This window comes from Macadamia integrifolia, chromosome 6 (genome assembly GCF_013358625.1).
Source record: "Macadamia integrifolia cultivar HAES 741 chromosome 6, SCU_Mint_v3, whole genome shotgun sequence".
In the NCBI taxonomy this organism is placed as follows: Eukaryota; Viridiplantae; Streptophyta; class Magnoliopsida; order Proteales; family Proteaceae; genus Macadamia; species Macadamia integrifolia.
The window spans coordinates 3,201,008-3,218,667 of record NC_056562.1 but is presented as its reverse complement, the minus strand read 5'-3'; the positions used below and the strand labels follow the sequence as shown (position 1 = coordinate 3,218,667).

The following is a 17,660-nucleotide window of genomic DNA, read 5'->3' as shown; positions in this document are numbered from 1 at the left end:
GGGGGGGGGGGGGGGGGAAGAACGGGGATCCCCCAGGAGGCCATAGGTAGCTTGTTCCTAGGGTGTCATGAACTAGCCTATGAGGGGGCAACCAAAGCTTGGAACTAACATCAAAATAGATGGCTTTCCAAATCATGTCAAAAGAATAAGAGTTGGAAGTTCATCTATGAAGATTCTGTTCCAAACAAATGTGCGTGATCGTGGCATAGAAAGCGAGCTTGCCAACAGTGTCACAGATAGAAGATCCACCAAAGGTCATATCAACCTAGATCCACTTTTTGGGGTGGGCCAAGCCAACAATGCAAGAGAGCTTTTTGCAAACAGAGAAGGGGAACTCAAAAAAAAGATGCTCAATCTTCAATCCCATTCCAGCAGAGACAACAGGTGGGGGAACATTGATAAGATGGGAGAGGACAAAGGATTGGGTGAGGAGACAATTGAAAATGGCTCTTTAGACAGTGAAGCTATGCCTAGGGATGTTGCTTTTGAACCATATGATCTTGAGCCATGGAGCCAGCTGGCAATGGGAGTGGAGATAATTCGAAGTGGAGGAGGAGATTAAGGTTCCAGAAGGGTTAGGGGGCCAGATGACCTTGTCCCCCTTCCCACCCAGAGTGAGGGGAGGGAGGGAGGGAGGACCAAATTAAGGAGGGAGGAGGGGAGTAAGAAGGGGGGATGATCCAAACATTTGTAATGATTGAGGAGACTAAGGGTGTACTTATCCAGATTGGAAGAGTATGTAGACCTGCATCCTACAGGATGATGGAGGACTCTAGAATGGTGCCAATTGTCCATCCACAAAGAGTAAAGAGACTATCAGCGATGGAAGAGCGGATGGCTGGGAGGGCTATAGAGAGAAGGCTAAGAATGTTTCTCCAAATCCAAGAAGCATCGGAATGATGGGAAGCTGTCCAGAGGGAGTCTTTATGGAGAAGAAAAAAATAGACCCAGGCCCAAATGCTATTTTTCTTGGAGACAAGCTTCCAGATGAGCTTGAGTGTACCCTCAGAGTTGACATCGCTTATTCTGCGAATAACCAAACCCTCTTCAGATTTGGGGTGGCAAACAGGACTAATGGATGGGGTGGAGAAATCTGGAATAATCAACGCCTTTCCATTGAAAGATGCACATAAGGGATTCAATAACTTTGATAGTGGATTGAGGGATCCTAAAAGAGCCAGACCACTAGATGTAGAAAGATTAAAGAACAAATCTGATAAAGCTCCAATCTACCCACATAGGATGCCTTTCCATAGTTGAAGGTTTTTGCGAATGAGATCCAGCATGGGGGTGAATGATGGGTAGTAAGCCTGGCAGCAATAAGGGGGGAGACCTAAATATTTGATGCGGGGCAGACATAGGTAGAAACTAGAGATACCAAGTAAGGAATCTTTGACCTCATCTGAGACACCTGCAAGGAAGTGGCGTGATTTGAGGAGATTGATACTAAGGCTTGGAAAGATCTCAAAGAGGTGGAGGGAGGAAAGGATGGACTGGGGATCCGCTTTGGAAAAGATCATAAGATCATTAATGCTTGGTGATTGAGATTGAGGGCTTTGCATTTTGGATGGGGGAAATGAGATGGAGGTCGGTGAAGGACTGAATACACCTGGAGAGGACTGCTAGGGAGAGGAAATGAGGAAAGGAGAGGGGGGAGTCTTGCTTGATGTCAACTATAGAGGGGAAGGAGCCCTAGGTGAGCCATTAGCAAGGACAGAGAAGTGGGGTGGGGGAGACAATATAGAAATTGATCCAATAGATGAAGATGGGAGGAAAGACATGGTAGAAAGGACTTTGGAGATGAACCCCATTTGATTGAATCAAAGGCTTTATGAATATCAATCTTAAGCAGAGCGGCTGAAAAATGAGATTTCCTATCAAACCCTATAGCAGTCTCCTGGAAAAGGGTGATATTATCTGAGATGTTTCTACTTGCAATGAAGGCAGACTAGTTTGCGTTGAGCAGGGAGTCAACAACAATCTGGATCCTGTTGGCAAGGATTTTAGCATGGAATTTGTAGAGGAGATAGTGGAGGGAGATTTGCTTGAAGTTAGACATTGAGTTAGCTCCATCTTTCTTCAGGATCAGGCAAAAGAAGGTTTTTTTTTTTTTTTTTTTCCCATGAATTTGAGAAGGGTTGAAGAAGAAGCTTCAGATAGCTTTAAGGAAGTCACCCTTGATGATGTCCCAATAGGAGGGGAAAAAGCCCATACCGAAACCATCAAGGCCAGGGGCTTTATTTGAAGCGTGGGAGAGGACAACAGAGGAGATTCGTGGAGGAGGTCAGAGGGGATAGGATGGGAGGAGGAAGAGGGGGGTTGAAGAGCCAGAGGCTTCAGCAATGAGCTTAAGAATGGAGTTGTATTGGTAGGGCTTTGAGGAAACAATGAAAATTAACCGAATTAGAGTCGCCGAGCTCAAGCCATTTGATTCTGGGTTCTTGCTTTAGGAAGCTTTTTTGCAGGAAAATCAGAGCAGAAAGCTCGAGGGAAATAATTTTCTCATCTGAAGCAAGGGAGGCATTATGAATGTCGTCTTACAAATTGGATCGGATAGAAACCAGCTTGGTCTGCACTCTGAGACTCCAGAAGAGATGTTACCAAAGGTAGAGGAGTTCAGAGTTTGAGGTCAGACTTGATGTTCTTCAACTTCCTAGAAAAGGCAATGAGAGGGTAAGAGAAGGCATGCATTGGCTTGGACCAAGCTTCTCTGACAAGGGAAAGGAAATCTGGGTTAGAGGATCACATGTCAAAGTATTTAAAGGGCTTGGGGCCAAAAGAGATGTAAGGAAGAATGAGAAAGTGAATAGGACTGTGGCCAGAGATGCTTGGGAGGCCAAAAGTGGCGTGGGAGGAAGGGAAGGAGGATAGCCAATCCTCATAAACTAGAATCCTGTCCAACTTGCAGGCAATCATATGGGGACACGATATCTTCTTGTGTCAGGAGAGGTTGACATCAGATGAACGGAGATCATTCATGCTAATGTCATCAAGGCAATCATTAAAAACATTAACCGACTGGGAATTGATGGAGGAACCTCCCTGCTTTTCAAGTGCAGATCTGACAACATTAAAATCTCCCCTAACAGCCCAAGGAAGAGAAGCAGAATGGGGGGCAAGGGATCGAAGATCATTCCAGAGATGGATTCTATCTGAGGCATGGTTGACTACATAGATCACAGAGAAAGAAAGGAGGAGAGGGGGTCAAAGAGGGAGAGAGGGCTGTATTGGGAGGAGAAGGAAGAGGAGACATGAAGCTTGGCCGGGTTCCAAAGGATCCAAATACAATCAAGGGGGAGTGGCTATTGTTAGAGATGAGAGACCAAAAGGGAGCTGTGGAGGCAGCAATATGAGTGGCATTAGATTCTGAAACTCTGGTTTCCAGCAAACAACATAGATCATCATGAGAAGATTTGAGACAGGAGCGAACTATCCCATGCTTGGCTATGGAATTAAGCCCATAGGCATTCCAAATTATCCAATTGGTTATTTAGAAGCTTGGGGGGGGGGGGGGGGGAGACTCAGAGCAGAGTGAGGTCTTGGCCTGATAGGAAGAGGGTCTTCTGAGGCACCTTCAGTATTCCTTGTGTGTAGGGGATCTCCTTGAAGAGGACGGAATTCTTCTGAAGGTTGAAGGCTCGCAGGTAACTGGCGGCAAAGGGGTGGTATCATCTTGATGATCCTGATGGGGCATAGGATGAGCCAAGACTTGAGCTGAGCAACCTAAGCTAGACGAGCCTTAGGGCAGAGGATTAGCGACATAGGCAATCTGAGGTGAAGCCTCAAATAACCCAAGATGATGTTTATATAGATCGGTCAACAAAAAAGCATCCTACATGCATTACGTCCACCACCAAGACTATTCATCACCCAACCTTCTTTTATGAAAGGAGGAATGCGATAACGAATTCTTGGCAGCCCCACTAAGAATGATTTTCTCAGAATATTCCCTTAAAAAAAAATACCTGAAACCTTAGAAGAAAAAGAAAGTTTCTCCAGCATTCACCCATGACCCCATCGCACAAAATCCAAAATGCCCGAAACTTAAAGGTATGACATTAAGAAGAGACTAACTAATTTAAAACAAGACTTCTCAGAAGGCAATAGAAAGTTCTAAGGAGCACCTCCAGGAACTTGAGGAGACGAACAACCAACCCAGATTTGCGAAGCATTCATTGTGCATGCTTTTCTATGCATGTCTTGTTTAACTTTCTAATCTTCAGATGCTAGATACCGTTCACAATGCTTCCTTGTTGTCTATAAAGCTTTTATTAGTCATCTGTGGGTATTTGTGTCTAGACTTTATGCTGGCTGAGCAAATAAAATCCAACCCCATCCTCTGATCCACATGTCTAAAATTTGAAAGGCTTAGGGCAGGAGATGTAGGGAAAGATGAGAAGGGAAATGGGAGAGCGATCAGAGATGCTCGGAAGACCGAAGGTAGCATGGGAGGAAGGAAACTGGGATAACCAATGGTCATTTACAAGAATTCGATCCAACTTACGAGCCATTCTATCAGTACCACTCTATCGGTTATGGCAAGAGAGTTTAGTACTAGACCATCTGAGATCTTGCATACCGATGTCCTTTAAATAGGAATTGAAGGCATTGACGGCGGGGAGATCAATTGAAGAACCATCACATTTTTCATGGGCAGCTCTAACAACATTACAATCCCCTTCTATTCCTCCGGGAAGGGTACCCACTAGAGGGAGATGAAGGTCATCTCAAAGCTGGATGCGATCAATGGCTCTATTAAGGGCATAAATCATGGTGAAGGCAAGAGTGGAGGCTGAGGAAGGGATGGAGATGTTGAAGTGCGAATTGAGGGGATGAGAGGGAGGGGGTGACCTGAATTTTGGAGGGATTCCAGAGTATCCGGATACAGCCAAGGGGGTTGAGGGAATAGTTTGAAATAAAGGACCAGGAGAGGGCAATGAGGGAGCTGATCTGCAAGGATTTGGCTTCACGGACCCTGGTCTCTAGGAGGCAGCAAAGGTCAAAATGGGAGGATTTGTGGTGGGATTCTTTGACAAGGAGTTAAGCCTATGGATATTCCAAATGCACCAATTGATCATTTTCAAATTTTAAATTATCATAATCATAAAAATACGTAAGAGGAAAGAGTCTAGTTCATTATTGGACCAATTTTTTACCCAAACAATACAAGAGTTTTACATATGATTGGTAATGTAGGAGATTGGTTCCTTGTCTTAATTTGGTTTCCTACTGGAGTCTGATCTTTGTTTTATAATGATTTAAGAATTTAAATTTTAATATGCATGCAACCCAACAATGGGTTAGAGTTGAATATTGAGAAGTTGAGATTGGTTACTCTCTGTGTGGTTGTTGCATGCTACCTCCTCTCTCCTCTCTTCCATTCTTCTAGTCGGATTCAAAGTCTTCTTCCTTATGGGAAATATCCTCTGTTCCTTTTTCCTTTCTCTCTCCCCTTCCCAGTGATCTTGTCTCCTATTTCCGTTTTCTTTTCGTTTTTCCCTATTCTCTGTCATCAGCGGTACTTTATGGCTTGAGGAACAGGTAATGAGACTTAGAATTCCTTGATTCCTTCTAACTTTAGGTGGAAACTTGAGCATCTGCTTCCATACTCTAGGTTGACCTAAATCCTAGGCCCATAGCCCCTGTCACTTCCTCTGCTGTGAAACGCAAATCTGAAATTTTCCTCCAGCCAACTTGATTTTTGAATGAAGTATTCGGTTGTTGGTTGATTTTTGAAATTCAGTACTATAGTTAGAATCAATAGGTTGTTGACTTACTGAGCTCCTCCAGAAATTTCAGTCCATTCCGAGGCCAAACAAATGAGTTTTCGCACTCAAAGAGTGATTGGTCTTTCTGTTTCTTTTTCCCACCGTGAGGTTGAAGACAGCTTTGATGTTTTTATTTTATATGGCACCGAAACTCATTTCCCAAAAAAGCCTTCTCATTGTTCTTAATTATTCTCTTCTCCTCTTCTATTTATTTTACTACCAAGATTCTTCTCATTCCTTATTTTTTAATTTCTTTGATGATAGTCACCTAAAGCACTCGTTTTATTGGAAATAAGCCTTGGGTTAGGTTATGTATGGGTTGGGCCTCTGAGCCCATGTGTTTTCGTTGTAATGGGCCTAAATATGGGTAAAAGGTAAGATAACGGGATTTGCTTCATTAGTTTGGTTAGTCTTTTATTTTAAGTTGTTTTGTTAGTTTGGAACACTCTCACATACATGTGGGATCTTTCCTTTTAGAATTATGTTTCATTTTTAAGTTGTGTTTGCTATTAGAAGTATGATTTTACTTTCCTATTCAGATTAGGACTGTTATTAGTTTTCACTTTAAATAGCTTGCAAGAGGTATCAGCTCACTGATACGATTTATGATGAATAAAGTTAGAAGTTTTCTTTAGTGGATGCTGTGTGATTCAGTAGGGGGTGAGATATCCTTGGAGGGCAGTGAGATTTTATACCTTGTTGGTGGCAAGGTTCGAAATCTCGTCTCGTTTCGGTGCTTTTAGAACCACCAAAATACCGAGATCTCAACGAGTTGGTGTATTTATTTATTTGTTTTTTGACTCGGTTGACTATTTCGGTGGTCAAACGGCCATGACCTGAAACTTGGTGTGTAGTTTGTTTTAAGGTTAATAAACATGCTTAGAACTTACATTTGCAAAAATATTAGATCATGACAATGTTTTAGAGTTGCACCCTTTTTGGCAGTAACCGTCGAATTGTTTTGGAGATTTTACCTGCTTCATTGCTAGAACAAGATACAATATGATAGTAAAACAATTAAACAATGCATCCAAGCCATGATCAAAACATACCTCAACATTAATTAACTAATATTTAGAGTACTAGAGCTATATTAACCATAAAAAGATACAATTTATGTTGATGGAAAATGCATTTTTAAACAAAAAAACTAAAAAAAATATTTATGAACAAAAAAAAAAAAATTTCGACTCCATGAGGTCATAGATCAGCCTCTAGTGTTTAAAAAATCTAGCCCTACCCAACATGTATTTATGTTACTATTTTCAAAAAAAAAAAAAAAAAAAAAAAAAAAAAAAAAAAAGAAGAAAAAAGAAAAAAGAAAAAAAGAAAAAGAAAGAAAGAAAGAAAGAAAGAAAAAGAAGGAAAAGTTTTGGGGAAAGTGGTTTACCTTTCCAAAGCTTGAAATGTGTAGATCTTAAACTTGGAGTGATTTCAAGGCATGATGATGTGGCTAATTAGTGGACAATAGAGTGATTTTGTGTTCAAATGCAAGGAGGAGCTGAAATTTCTCCGAGACAGACGTTGGAGTCGAAATTTTGACTCCCCCAAATGAGATGTTGTATTTATAGGCTTTGATTGGTGTCATTTTGGTATCTCGCCAAAATGATACCAAAATATCGACTGAGATGATGTCCTTTTTGTATTTTGTAGGACATCTCGACTCGGCTCAAAAAAAAAAAAAAAAAAATCCCGAAATTACTGAGATCTCGATCTTGGCAAGATTTTGAACCATGGTTGGTGGTAAGTCATAGTTATCCTTCTCTTTCTTCTTATTCTCAGTTTTTTTCATCCTCAAGTAAGTGTTGCTTCATCTGATTCAATTCAAGGTTTCTGAGACCTATTTATTATTCTTTGGGTAGGTTTATCATCTCTTTTATTTGCCGATTACATACTGTTCATGCTGAGAGTCAAATAACAGCAAAAACCATCTCAGTTTGACCTGTCAGATACCTTGTTTTGAGTCTCTTTTGCTGAAAACGAGATTTGCTATATTGGAGAACCTGTCCATCAGATTCCCTCCATTTTTGGGGTATTCAGGCCTCCCTAAAACAGTCCTTCGACCTAGGTTGATTGCTGATTGGATTCACAAATCTGATTTAATTTAAATTATCCTGATTTCTGTCCTGTGCTCTATTTCAGACCTGAGGTTTTCAAATTAATTTCAATCCAACCACCTGATTGACATAATATTTTGGGAATTAGGAAAGCTATCCTAGGGGGAGTTTCAATCTGAATCTGGTAGGCATCTGACCTGCGGATTGAATTTTGAAATTTCTCTTTCTTAACTGAAACATTATAATTATTCTTTAATTCTTAACTTCTTTCTTATTGCTCCCATATTTGTCTACCCGTCAACCCTTTAGAATTCTGGGTATTTACAAAACTTTCTGTTGATTGTGTGGGCCCATAAGCGATCCTAGCCGGGGTTTTTGAACTCCGGATTGCATCTGGAATAGGTTAGATGGCTCCAATTGTGAAGAACCTTGGCATTGTGCTTACATTATCCCTTTGTGATTGTCTGTTGTATTTTATATTCTGTATACTGAAGTTGTGGGTTAGCTATTATAGCTATACCTTTTGGAGGTTTTGCTTCGGTCGCACCGATATACTCTATTTATATTTTTGTTCAACAAGTGTTTTTTATTCCTAAAACAATGATCATGTAACTCTCTTTTTGTAAAGTTTTAGGGGCCTTTCAGATGGGGAAAATGAAGGACCTGGAGTTGGGCAGAGAACAAGTTCCAGTCTCTCGGGTCTGAATTGTCTTGCCAAAGTCCCCTCCATTCTAACCCATGGTATTTGGACCTGTCCTCCTTGGGGAGATTCTCGATGGCATATACGTGGGACCTCATTCGGCTCAAAGCCTCTCTTATTCCTTGGAGAAACATTGTCTGGTTTAAAGGTCATATCCCCCGTCACAGCTTCACTGCGTGGTGTGCCCTCTGCTACTACCTCCCCACGCAGTGCTTCCTCCGCCGTAGGGGTGAAACAGGGTCGGGTTGGGCCGGGTTTCTTAGGACCCTAACCCAACCCTAGGTCCTCAAAGTTCAACCCAGGCCCAACCTAACCCTATTGGGTTCATGTTTAGGCCCAACCCTATGGGGTTCATACCAATCCAACTCGACCCTAATTAACCCTGTCAGGGTCGGGCTGGTTGGGTTGACCCTGGCTTCTGCAATGGTTGGGTTAACCTTGGTTGACCTGTTTTTGCCATTATATCCTATACATTATAAAATTATTACTAGTATGAGCCCTAAATTCTTATATTAAAATTCAGGGTTAAATTTCGGGCTGGGTTGGGTCGGGTTGACGCCTCAACCCGAGCCCAACCTAACCCTGACCCAGGGTTGGGGTTTTTCAACCCTATCCCGCCCTCAGGGTCAGAAACTTGGCCAAAGCCCTATTCTGGTTTAGGGCGTGCCAGGGCGGGTTCGGGTTGTCAGGGCCAAACTTTCACCCCTACTCCACCGTCACATCCAAGTACCTCATGCTTGCTGTCTCTGTTCGAATGGCATTGAAGATGTCGACCATCTCTTCTTCTTCTTCTTCTCCTTCTCCTTCACCATTTGGAAGGGAGTCCTTAGCCTCTGCTGGCCTTCCCACATACCTATTCTTCCTTTCAATAGAGAATGGATCTGGGTGGACATGACTTTCCATGTGCCACATATCTGTGATATAGCCGGAAAGCTTGCCCTTTGTGCTACGATCAGTCATTTTTGGATGGAGCACAATCTGCGTAGATGGACTTCCAACTCCCGCTTGTTCGAAAGATTTGGGAAACCATCTACTTCGATGTTAGCTCCAAACTTGGTTGCCTTAGCTATATGCATCTTCATGTTGTCGACTTCCCAAGGAACAGGCTCTTTGTTGCGTCCTGGGGTGTCCTGGTCTCTTATCTCCCCCCCACTAATTGATGTTTCCCCCTTGTGTGGATCCGGGTCTTGCCCTGTGTTTTGTAGCTTTTGATTTTCTCCCCCCTTGTTTATTCTTTCCTCCTTGGTAATGAATTTATTTATTCATCCAAAAAAAAAAAAAAAAGAGCCAGGGACAGGCCTAAAATAAACATAGGAGAAGTGGTGAGGACTGAGGAAAGACATGTGTAGCATAGGTCTTGTATTAGGTATGATTTTGAATGGAGCTGTTTGGAGAACAAGGATCCATATATCCGACCCTATTTAGTTGGGATAAGGCTATGTTGTTAGTGGTGGTGGTGGGTCATGGAAAAGATAACTTTTCTCATGTACATGTACTGATGTAATTAAGGATATCTATCGTGTGCAATCCCCCCCCCCCCCCCCCACTTTCTACCAAAATAAACTATGAATATCTATGGTGTAACTGTATGGTTAGTCTGGATCTGATCCAGATTCGTATCTGTTTACTCAGATGTTTATCTGTTCAATTGGATGTCCACTCTGAATATATTACTTTTGTTCTTTTATTGTATTGGTCCACGACTTTTCCTGTTCTTCATTGGTAATGTATTTGTCCAATACCATCCCTCTGTTTCCTCTCATGCTGATTCAAGGTTCAGAGCCCAAAATTGTAAGATTGGGTTTAAAAGGACCAAGTTTATTTAAATTTTAAAATTACTAGGTGAATTTCCTTAGCCAACTTAGCAACAATCTAGCTAAGGTTTTATTTTTGGTAGTTGCACATAGTTTTCATCAGACTTGATGTGTAACATTTTTCATGTTATTTCTCAGATTCATTTTAAAAATCTACACTTGTATCATGATGGAATTCAACTATTACATATCTTTTTCTCCTATTGAATGATAGGTTAAGCTTCTGTCAGAAAAACCTGGTACGCCCCTTTTTTCTGATGACATTGCGTCGCGTTTCCCTGGATTGAGGAGTGGGAAATCATGGAAGGAGGAGCATGATTTAGCGTTATTGCGTGCTGTATTAAAGTATGCTCCTGTATTTGTTGAGATATTTATATAGTGATTTCTTGAGCCTTTTGCTTTTCCTTCCTGTTCTCTAGTTAGCTTATATGTTATTTGGCATGATCCTGCTTCTCTGTCAGTTGCTTTTCAGCTGCAATATGATTCAGTTAGCATTCAGTAATTTCTGCTGCATATCATTCAATTGACTTCGAAGTAACCGGCATATTTATGCATAACAATAAAATTACTGCCATATTTTTATTCTTAACAATTGGTAGTTTGGTACGTATGACTCCTTCATTAATGTGGCTCATTGTGTTTTAGCTAACACTACTTAGATGGGGAAAAAGATTTGTTGATTTGTGTTGAGTGGATATGACTCGACGTGTTCCCATTCGTCTTGGCACTGTTTTGTATATTATTTGTTTAGAGGTATAATCTGGTACTATAAACATGGAAACAGTGTGTGGTGTGGCAAAACTAACTGACAGAAATTGAACCCAGTTCTGGTATTCATTTGATAATATGATATGATGTGTATTAGAGACAGCAATAAAGGAAGTTAAAAATGACGAGTTGCATAAAATAATGCAAAAAGCCTTCGTATTTGTATAGAATACAGGATATTGCAAAACCTTGACCGGATATCTTAGGGTCTTCTACTTGGGCTGTAGAGTACGTTTGGGCCTTCTTTTCTAATAAAACCTCTGATTTATTAAAGAAAATCATTGTCCTGCCACTTGATATCCCTTCTGTGCACAATTTCCTTAAAGAGACCTTTGGGTCCCATCCTATAGCATTTGTTCCCAACCTGCCTCTTGTGATTTTCCTCCACAAGGCCTCTTGTTCATTTTTCAATATGCATAACTACTTGCCTTCAAGGGCTATATTCATTTGATAAAGATTTCTGACCCAAGGCCTCCAAGCATCTTTAGTTTTTGCACTTTGTCCGCAACTTTTAAGAATACAAGATGGGAATATATGTATATATATATATATATATATATAGATTTTTGTATTTTTTTTTTTTTTTTTTCACTTATTATTAGAAATATCCTTTGGATTTTTCTAATTACTTTTCAGTGGCTGCCATTTCAACAAGGACGTATAATAAGCCAGGAAATTCACTAAGATATTTTCAATCCTTTCCCTTAATGATAATAGTTGTCTTTTTCATTTCACTAGCCTTCTATGTATCTTTTCCACCACCAGATTTCAACAAACATGTACACTGGGATGGCTAAACTGCTCCTATCTTAGTGTAAAATAAAACCAGTCTACAGATTATTGTATTGGCGGTGTTGGGACTTGGGAATGCAAAACATATTTTTAAATGGACAAAGTGCATTAGAAGTGATCTTATGAAGACCATAAACAACATATTTGGATGGTAGCCTTGATGGAGATTTAATGCAACTTTACCCTTTCCTAGATATTATTATTCATCAGGGGGAAAAAAAAAAAGCAGCTTTTGATGGAACTTGGGTTTGAGTGTACTTATTCTATGCAGTTGTGGTGTGATAACCAAGCTGCAATTCATATTGCATCAAATCTAGTGTTTCATGAGAGGACAAAACATATTGAAGTAGACTTGTCATTTTGTTCGAGAAAAATTACAGCAAGGAGTGATTTCTACAAGTCATTTGCACCGAAGAACAACTTGCAGATGTTTTCACTAAGTCTTTGGGAAGTGGTAGAGTAGACTATATTTGTAACAAGCTGGACATGATTAATATCTATGCTTCAGCTTGAGGGGGAGTGTTAGAAGTATTGTGTGAAATAGTGGAGTCGTGGTCAGCCATCCAGTGCAAGTCACGACTCCCCTTGGTAGTATTCTAGTCTAACTATAAGTGGTTAGTAGATTAGAATTAGGAGTTATATTTGTTTCCGATTTTATTGCTTTCTATTCCTATTAGGAGTATATTTCCTATTCCTACTAGGAGTGTGTAATTTGTTAGTCTATATAATGAATGAAGCAAGGCAGCCCAATCTCATCGATTGGGACTCCCATTACCCAAATTGCCTCTCTCTCTCTCTCTCTCTCTCTCTATTGTTTACAGAGTGAGATAAGTAATATATAATTGAGGGCTGGTCACCTTGAGCTTGCTAGATCAGTGATGTAATTCTGGTCTGGTATTTTTGTTCTCCCTAATTCCACCGTCAAGGCTATCAAGTCCCTTTGTTCCTTCCTTGGGAAAGGAGGTGATTCTTCCAAATCCCTTCACCCTTTCAATTGGGCATCTGTGTGTCTTCCTAAACCTGAAGGAGGTCTAGGCTTGAGAAGAATTAAGGATGTTAACATTGCTAGCTTTCTCAAGTTTATCTGGAAGATTTCTTCTAAACACAACAATATGGTCTCTTGGGTCTACTCCTCCCTCCTTAAGAACAATTCCCTATGGCACTGCCTCTCCTTCTTTTGATGCTTCTTGGGTCTAGCGCAATATTTTCAGTTTAGACCCAAGGCTCTAGGGGCCATCCATTAATCCATAGGTAACGGCTCCTCGACCTCCCTCTGGTTTTTTTTTTTTTTTTTTCAGGATGCACCTCACGGTCGTTAGCCCTAGGACTGTTTACTCCTATGGCTTAAGCCAGTCCTCCACTATAGATGTCATTCTTATAGACAGTGTTTGGTCCCCTCCCAACTCCCCCCCATCTCGTACACACCTGGTCTGCCCTACCCCATCTCCCTCTGGGTCATTGTGGCAGAAAAAAAAGAAAAAATTCTCTCTCCTCTTCCTGTAACTTATTTAGCTCTACCTCCACTTGGGATCCCGTCCGTTCTAAAAGCCCACGTACCTTAGCATAACATCATTTGGTTTAAAGGTCACATACCCCGCCACAGTTTCACTACTTAGCAAGCCATTTCCAACTTCCTCCCAATGCAATCTTTCCTTACCTCCGACACATTCAAGTCCACTCCTCCTTTTGTCTTTGCTGGAATTGTATTAAAGATGTTGATCATATTTTTTTCTCTTGCCCATTCTCCACCTCTATCTGCAAGAGGGTCCTTAATCGTTGCTGGCCGTCTAGAAGAAGAGTGCTCCTCTCAGTAGAGAATGAATCTGGGTTGATATGATATTTTCCGGTTCATCCATATGTGACACCACTGGAAAGCTTGCTTCTGTGCTACCATCAACCATATTTGGATGCAGAGGAATCTACATAACTCGCTCTTTTGATATGATTTGGAATGTCATCTACTTTGACGTTAACTCCAAACTGGCCTTTCTTTATTCCCGCCTTGTAAGGAATTCCCCAAGGAACAAGGCCATTATTGTCTCCTGGGGTCTCCCCTATATCCATTCCCCCCCCCCCCCCCCAAAAAAAATGCTTTCAGTTTGTTTCTCCCCACCCCCTTTATTTTCCCTTGTATATTTTTCTTCTCCTTGGTAATGAATTTATTTATCATCCAAAAATATATATAATCGAGGACTCAAGGCTTATATATAGCTAGTTTGAAAGTAAAAAGATTAGGTTATGGTATCAAGTAGCGGATAGTGCAAGGATTGCAAATGGCTGGTTATGTTCCTATTACTTCTCCTTAACTAGTGTTTGGTGGATGCTCTTTGTAATTTTTTTTTCTTGGTCTGTGTGTGCGTGTGTGAATTCAAAACTGTATACTCTGAATTCCTCCCTTGTGCTTTCACAGGGCTAGTTAACCATCTTTTTCACCATTGCCTGCCTTAGTACTTCAATAATTTCTCCAAAAGGAAATGTAGTAATTTGTGGCAATTGGAACTGTCAACTCATTATGATAAACTATTTTTCAATCATGAGCCTAAATTATTTATGCATTATTTATGCAGACTGGGAGTTCCTGCCATGTCATTTCTTATTATGATTTTGATATGCTGACATGCTTTTCTATCACTGGTTTTAGTCAGATTTCTTATTTATATGTTCTTGCATTCCAAGGCATGGCTATGGAAGATGGCAAGCAATAGTTGATGATAGGGATCTGCGATTCCAGGAAGTAATTTGTCAGGAGCAGAATCTACCCTTTATAAACATCTCAGCCACAGGAGGAGTTCAAATGCATGATGCTGCACCTATTGCACAACCTGATGGAACATCCACTGGCCATTTAAGCAAAACTGTGGGTGGAAGTGATTCTGGATCTGATGTTGCACAGGGTTCTGCTGAAACTGCAACCCGGCCCCAAGTATATCAGGATTCCTCTTCCATTGTATTCCATTTCAGAGAGATGCAGAGAAGACAGGTTGAATTTATTAAGAAAAGGGTGCTTCTCTTGGAGAAAACACTCAATGCAGAATACCAGAAAGAGTACTTCGTAAGTTAATATACACATAATTCTAGTAATGTGTTGGCTACTGGCTTTACTCTTGTGGTGTACTTTGCATTGCTTTCATTTTTCTCACCTCATCCAGTGTTTCTTATCTTTCTTTGGCAGCTGACTTATTTCCATTTTCATTGTTCCTTATTGTTCATATTTCTTTAATTGCTAGTCTGCTGGATAGGTCATCGGGCGCCCCACGGGGAGGGGGGTGGAGGTTCCTGATTATTCTCTAGATTTCAACTTCTTCCCCTTCAATATTCTTCTAGAGTAAGGGATGGCTGTAACCAAGGAAATCCACCAGAAGAAAATAAAATAAAGACAGCTAAGCTAGGGGAGAATTGAAATTGGCGCTTACCTTTAATCATAGGCACTAATTACAATTCTCCCTCCCCCTCAAGCTAGAGCATAGATGTTCATCATGCCCAGCTTGTTGCAAATATAATCAACTCTACCACTGTCAAGAGTCTTAGTAAAACCATTTGCAAGTTCTCCAGTGCAAACATGACTTGTAGAGAGAACTCTTTGTTGTAGCACTTCCCAAATAAAGTGGCAATGGACCTCAACATGTTCCGTTTTATTGTGGAACACTGGATTTGATGCAATATGGATAGCAGCCTGGTTATCACTCCACAACTGCATAGGAGATGTACTTTCAAACCCAAGCTTAGTCTACAATTGCTTCACCCACATCAACTCTGCGCCATGGTTAGAATTTTTAGACTCTGCGCCAGATCTAGCCACAACAGTTTACTTCTTACTCTTCCAAGACATAAGGTTTCCTCCAACAAACGTATAATAACCAGTAGTTGATCACCTATCAATAGGAGATCCGGCCCAATCAGTATCACAAAAGCCTTCAATACTTCCATGTCCAAGATTAGAGTATAGCATACCACTACATGAAGCCTTCTTGAGATATCTTAGAATACGAACAATAGCATCCCTATGGAATGTACGAGTAGAGGACAAAAACTGACTCACAATGCTGACAAGAACAACAATATCATGCCGAGTTGCAATCAAAGAACTGGTGGAGAAGGTGGCATTGTAGGGATAAGGGTTTCTTTCGAGACTAGTTGTCTCAGAAAGATAGGATCAACAAGGTCTCAGAAGAGCGGCAAGGAAGGAATGGGAAATCATCAAGGATGACTTCTTTGTTGGCGAAACAAAGGGTGGTCGTAGATCACCTGTGATTCTTTGAGCTGGTCTGGATTTCCAACGCCTCAGGAAACTGGTCGAGATAAATGAAAGCATCTTTTCCCCTCTTCCTTACCGGGAGGTCTTTGAACCTTCACCTCCCGCCTTGCATCTTTTCGACAGCAAGTATAAACTTGAACAATTGTTGGACTAGGGTAGCGGTGCTACAACTGGCGGAACCTGTGGAACAAAGTGATGAACAACATATATGGGAAGATCATCGTCCAGTTCAGACATAACAAACGATTCATCAAGATAGGATGTGAACTCAAAGAAGGAGACATTAGCGGTAACACAATATTTCTGCAATTCAAGAGAATAACACTTATATCCTTTTTGAGAATGTGAGTAACCAAAAAAGATACATTTGAGAGCTCTAGGATCCAACTTTGATAAGCTTGGACGATGATTATGAATAAAACAAACACACCCAATAACGCATGGAGGAAGAACAAACAATGAATAAGAAGGAAACTACAAAGAATGAGGAATGCCACCACGTTAATAAGGTAGCATGCAGTCAAAAATACTTGGCCAACTTCGTCTCAAATAGAAGAGATCGAGCAACTTCTATCACATGTCTATTCTTCCGTTCAACGACACCGTTTTGTTGAAAGGTGTCTCAATAGGAAGACTGATGAATCATGCCACGTTCAGTCATATGCTTGGAAAAAAAGATCAGAAAAGTATTTTTTGGCATTAGCACTGTGTAAGACTTTGATAGAAAAATTAAATTGATTTTGTATTTCAGCAATAAAGGCATAAGAAATAGAAAAAAAGAAAAGAAAAATCAGAACTGTTCATTAAATAAATCAAAGTAACTCCGGAATAGTCATCAACAAAGTAACATAATACATAAAACCCAACTTAGATGTGACAGGACAAGGACCCCACACATCTAAATGAACTAATGCAAAAGGATCCCCAAATCATTTATTGACTTGAGGGAAATGGCTCACACAATGAAGCTTCTTAAATTGACAAGACTTGCACTCTAAACTAGAAAGGGAACTAAGGTAGCAGTGAATAGTTATCGATCGTTGTATTGGTTTGCTAAATTCAAGATGTGTATCGGAGGATATCGTGTCGGAGATACGGTAAGATATGATAAAGATATGCGCATAAATGGACAACATACACATTTTTATGCAGTTGCATAAAAAAAAAAGTTAAAAGAAGTAATTTGTGCATAAACACTAAAATGGAGAACACCGTTTTGAGAGACTAATGTATTCAATTGAAACTATTCAAAATGAGGAGGTTTCTTACATATAGTAATAATCTATTATCGACCTTTTAAGAAATTTTAAAATATATGAACAAATTGATGTAATAATTCATGTTTGATGCAATGTTTTAGTTTTTTTTCACCTAAATATATTCAAACATGGTAAAGAAAGAAGTAAAGCAAACTTAATTGTTTGATCTTGCCATCCAACTTATGAAAAATAGTACTGGAACATTGGAAAAGGGATGACAGTCAGACGAAGGGATCTCCTTATCATC

At 40.4% G+C, this 17,660-nt stretch overlaps 1 protein-coding gene across 4 annotated transcripts in view; it reads left to right on the top strand.

Annotated features, from left to right (window-relative positions):
- Positions 1–17,660, top strand: part of LOC122080916 (CHD3-type chromatin-remodeling factor PICKLE) — a 119,670-nt gene that overhangs the window by 95,018 nt on the left and 6,992 nt on the right. For all 4 annotated transcript variants that reach the window (XM_042647798.1, XM_042647801.1, XM_042647800.1 and 1 more), the window contains 2 exons: positions 10,554–10,684; positions 14,576–14,951. In XM_042647798.1, coding sequence (XP_042503732.1) covers positions 10,554–10,684; positions 14,576–14,951 — 507 coding nt within the window. The remainder of the gene's footprint in view (positions 1–10,553; positions 10,685–14,575; positions 14,952–17,660) is intronic.